Genomic DNA, 5241 nt, shown 5'->3' with positions numbered 1-5241 from the left:
TTTTATGTTTTTTTTTTCATTTTCTCATTACTATTTGCTATAAAATATCAGGAATCTAAATATTATTACTATTGATATCAATATCATTATAGTCATTGATAAAAATTCACATGCCAGGCCTCATATATAATTGTGTGTGTAAGTGTGTGTGTGCACACGTGCGTACATTAATGTGTGTTTGTGTGTGTGTGTATGTGTGTTTACATGTGCCCACATCCGTGCGAGCACATGTTGCTTAATTGTGTACAACTATCATCTACAGTCTCTATTTGGGGGAAGGTTGTTTGATTGTATGTTTCTGTGGACGATTAGCTACTGTGCAGGGAAAAAATCCAGCATCTTTTGAAATTGTCTTTGCCATAATCATTAGAGTTTCTTCACGTAATCTCAGTGAAAATATTGCTTTCTAAAAAAAGGGAAGAAAAAAGGCATGGAGGGCAGAGTGAACAGGGTTATTGGTTGTGAACCTACAACAGGGGTTCAAAATTTTGCTTCTTCCTCGTGGTTAGTTTTCTGATCCAGAGTCGTCTTCGTCTGCAGAGCCCTTGAAGCAAGCTGACTCATAGTGCTTGTTCAGGTAGGACTTGAGAGCGAAGGTCTTATTGCAGCGCTTGCATCTGTAGTGCTTGAAGGCAGAGTGTGTTTGCATGTGGGCGCGGAGGTTTGAACGGTCAGCAAAGGCTTTGCCACAGTGTGCGCAGGCAAAGGGCTTCTCCCCCGTGTGCGAGCGCATGTGACCTTGAAGGAGCCACGGCCGGCTGAAGGCCTTGCTGCACACGTCGCACTTGTGCTTGAGGTCGTGGGTGAGGATGTGCATGGCCAATGCCGGCATGGACACGTACACTTTGTTACAGGTGGGACACTTGCGGGCCATCTTGCTGTCCAGGCTGCGGTGCGTCTGCTTGTGTCTGCTGAGGTTGGAGGAGGTGGCGTAAGTCTTGCCGCACTCGTTGCAGGTGTGGCGAGGCGTGCCGGCTCCCCTCTCCTGAGCCCCAGCGTTGGCACTGCTGCTTCTTGAGCCCCCTCCATGACTCTCTGTGTCTCCCTTCCGCCTTGAGCGCCCGTCAGAGATGAAGAAGGCATCCATGGTGTAACCCTCGTCCAGGGCCTCCGATTCACCACTGTAGAAGCCGCTGGCTGTCATGCCAGACTGGGGGCTGTCGGGGTGCTTCAGGTCGGGGTCACAGTACTCCCCTCCGCTGCTCACCTGGGTGTAGAGGGGATCTGACACCGGCGAAGCCAGCTTGTGCTCCATCTTCTTCTCCTCCTGGTATACAGATGGCGTGATGTAATCCTGGATGTAGCCTGGGTAAGAGACACACGCAAACACAGTTGGCCAGAGGTTGTGATGGATAAGGACACAGTGACATGCTGGTGATTACATCATTATCATGTTGGATGATTGCCCTTCGTAAGGTGGTGAAAGAGTGAGCGGTAGCACCAAGCTAATTGCATTTTTTCCAGAACTCACAATAGTGCAGCGATGCAGGGAAACATGACGCGCTAAGCTGCGTTCAGGAAGGTTGCAATTTTACAGTGAGCACGAGATAATAGCTCATCAGAGAAGTCTCCTGTGTAAGAAGATGCATACTAAAGCCCCTCTTAAATAAAATAGTCTCATTGATTATACCTCCTTGTCTTTATCTATGGTATGTCAGTCTCCATGTTTGCCTAATGACAGCTCTGTGAGTGCTGACATTACTAATCAAACATATTTCAACTCCAAACCTTAACAAATACTTCATTTTTTATAATAGCAAGGGTGATGTGGCTTGCATCTCTGACTTGAGAGTGCTTTCTGTATTCATTTGGGTTTCGGACCAGACGCACTTGTTACATAGCTGCTTACATCCCGTAGGATTTCATGCTACTTCTTCAAGCAGGTTTAAGCATGATGCAGCAAAGCACAAAGCACCACGAGTGATTTAAATGTCCCCAACTGTACAGAGCATGATTTCAGAGCGATATATATTTGTTGGCATCGTTCATGTCTTTCCTTTCCCTCCGAAGCAGCCCGGTGCCAGAGGAGCTAAAAGGCTTGCTGGCAGCTAAATGCATCCAAACAGAACTCAATACATTCTTATGCTGTGAATCTCAGGAGCTTAATAAATACTAAATGCATTTTACCTCCAGGGTTGATATTCTATAGGTTGAACATATGAGTGCAAATATAAAATGTGGTGAAATTCCTTCCCTGAGAGAAATAGTGCATAACTGCAGAAAAAAAGCCATTCCTAAGCACTGTGTGCAGCAAACGGTGGAAATTAGTTATTGACTGCTTTTTAATGAAATTCAAAGTTTAGAACTGATCAATAGGCTATCATATGTAAAATAGTGCAGCTGTTAGAACAGTCGAGAGCTGGAGAAGACAGAAATAGCACGAGGAACAGATCAAGTATCTGCGACACACAATAATAGTTTATTGAGCACAGTGTGCTTGAGGCCTGATAATGTGAGACATGGCATCACATGCATTGTTTGTGAAGAGGGTCACCTGGCTGCCTACAGCAGCCAGCACGCTGAAGTGCCTTCAAGAAACCAGGCCATTAAGAAATCAGTTGAAGTGCTCTCATACTACAGCGTCTCCATTCCCAAGGGTTTCTGTTCACACACCCACTTTGTCAAAGACATGACCATGACACCCAGGGACAGGGAAACACCAGGCATGTGCACACATTATCATGCTGCACTGCATGGGTTCACTGTTTTAAACTACGCAGATGGTGTTTGTCCGAGAGAGAGAGAGAGAGAGAGAGAGAGAGAGAGAGCAAAAAAACAACATCTAAAAAAAGATATAGTCTCTTTATCTTTTTTTAAAACTAAATGCTTACAGTTACACATGCTGCAGCTTTAACAACTATTTGTAGCTACATCCACCTGTTTGTGAATGTAGCACAAGGGCCTCTGCACGACATGCGACAACATGGCCTTTATTTTGCTGAGATTTCTTTCAGCAACACAAACTGTATCTGTGTGAGCAGAGTTGTTTACTATGTTTCAATTATCCAAGGTCAGACATGGAGCTCATCATTTAGGACTCGCGCTGTATCAGCCTTTACAGCTCATAGACTCATTTCTCTAATGCAAAGTAAGCATGTAATTAATGGACCCTCTCAGCCACCCCTCTTTGTTGTTCGACAGACACTCAAGTCAAATGTCTCCACAATGGGGGGAAAGAAAATCTGCTGGCGCGGCAGAAGTGCTGATGTTAGGTATTTCAGCCTCGCTCACAATTCTTTTATTTTGCCTCTCTCTTTTTTTTTTTTTGACTCAGCATGAAAAGGACGATTCTTTTGTTCAAATTAAACGCCTTTTCGTCAACACCAATGTAGTGCCTTATCGTTCTTTTCTTCTTTTTAATATAATGCTTATTTTTTTTGTGGTGTTGAACAATAGATTTAGGAACAATAGAGAGTGACAATAATTATACAATTGGATTCTTTAATAGTAACATAAAATCAGGCAGCAGGAAATCTAAATAACATTACGAGCAACAAAATATGCCTGGTAAATGTATAGAAAAAAACATTATTTTATTTCTTGCCATAATTCTTTAGTCTTTACACAGTTAGTTGTTTTTTAATTTACCATCCTGTTGTAGTTTACAAGCCAGCCCAGACATTTTTGTTAATTCCTCTAATCCCGATCCATCTAAAATTCACTGAGCCTTGTTACTGACACGGTTGAATAACAGGTGGGCATCGTCACAGTATTTAGCTGTGGACTGTGAAGCCCCTCTCACTGTGAAAATATCCTAACAAATCATAACAAAGACACACATATGGCCCTTTAAACGTGGCCACAAAATGGAAGCGGCGAGCTTAAAGCAGCCTGTGAAAGTGAAGGTCGCCTCTCAGCTCTGACTGGGGCTTACTGTGACCGGTCCGTGTGTTGACCACAGTGCAGCTATGTGCCTTTCTTCATGTTTACTGTACAACCTCGTGTCACGTGATCAGCCTCATTGCTGCCCCAAGCATTTTTGTCTCCTTTTTCTCCTTCCCTTTGCTATCCCTTCAGCCCAGCTCCCCACCTCCCTCCTGGCTGTACTGTACAGTGTGTTGATGTCTCTTGTGGCGACGGTAGGCCTGCACGGCTGAAACTCTAACCCCTGCTAGTTTTCAAATGCCCGGAAGGAAGAGAAAGATGTAGTGGAGCGATGGGGGTGGGGAGACTGTGCATGCTCCATTTGGATGGGAAGAGGGGGGCAAGGGAGGATCGGACCGTGATGGGAACTCAAGGACAATAACAGCTAAGGACAAATGTATCATCCGATACTCATCTCTGATATTCATGAATTTTTTAGTCCACATGATGACCAGATATAGTCAGCCTATGTGTGTTCAGCCAACACAGGCTTGGTACAGTCATACAAATACGTAACTGGAGCTTCTCCTGATTATACACACGTTTTGTTCCCTATTTACATAAGCTAATCCGTGGCTGTGACCTGAATTGTGTCTGTCCTTCACTGGAGTCAAAAAACAAAAGTCTGGGAGCAGGGTGATGGGGGTGGGGTGCCTCTGAAGAGGATTATTTAGGATATTGATGCAAAAGTCAGCTGGCTGCATGTAACATCTCACACTAATTTACACACTACGAGCATGTTATTGGCTGAGGCAAAAGAAAAATCTCACCCGACACAAAAACAAAAGAGGATGCCATCTGTGCTAAGTGTGGAAATGTCAGGCATGCTGAAATCAGCACCGGAGCTTTCTACAGGCAGGAGTGCTCGCACATCTTTAAGTGGAGCAGGGCAGACTGGAGGCATGTTAACTCACCATTCTCGCTGAGACGAACCCCAAGGCTGGTCACCGAGTCTGTGATGGAGCGTGCAAAAGTGAACGAGTCGTCCAGGTGGTGATGATGATTGGTGGTGGCCGCATTGGATGAAGAGAAATCATCAAGCTTGATCTTCTTCACCAAAAATGAGCGGGGCATGGTTCAATGGATAAAAACACAGAGCGGAGAAAAACGCATGAGAGAAAATAAAAGACCCTCTGAGGAAGCACGCGAGCAGAGCTGGCTTGACGGTAATCCTTGCGGTTAATGTGAAGACAACGGCCAAAAACATAAGATAAGAAAGAAAATGGAAACCAGTGGAGAACAAGGCTGACGGCAATGCTGTGTGATACTCTCTGGCTCCCCCAGCTTCCCCCAGAAAAATAAAAAAATAAAAAATAAAAGCGATCCTGTTCAGCACTGGATAGCTCCTGTGATGCAGCAGGCTTAAGGGACCAGTGA

At 44.7% G+C, this 5241-nt stretch overlaps 1 protein-coding gene across 1 annotated transcript; it reads right to left on the bottom strand.

The window, feature by feature from the left end:
- Positions 1 to 505: 505 nt before the first annotated feature.
- Positions 506 to 4938, bottom strand: scrt2 (scratch family zinc finger 2). Its single transcript, XM_070910943.1, has 2 exons — positions 4779 to 4938; positions 506 to 1305 (listed from the first exon to the last, which is right to left on the bottom strand). Exons 1-2 carry the CDS (start codon positions 4936 to 4938, stop codon positions 506 to 508), a joined length of 960 nt encoding a protein of 319 aa, XP_070767044.1.
- Positions 4939 to 5241: the final 303 nt, after the last annotated feature.

The sequence above is a fragment of the Enoplosus armatus genome, chromosome 8 (genome assembly GCF_043641665.1).
Source record: "Enoplosus armatus isolate fEnoArm2 chromosome 8, fEnoArm2.hap1, whole genome shotgun sequence".
NCBI classification, from domain to species: Eukaryota; Metazoa; Chordata; class Actinopteri; order Centrarchiformes; family Enoplosidae; genus Enoplosus; species Enoplosus armatus.
This window is presented reverse-complemented; position numbering and strand designations above follow the sequence as displayed.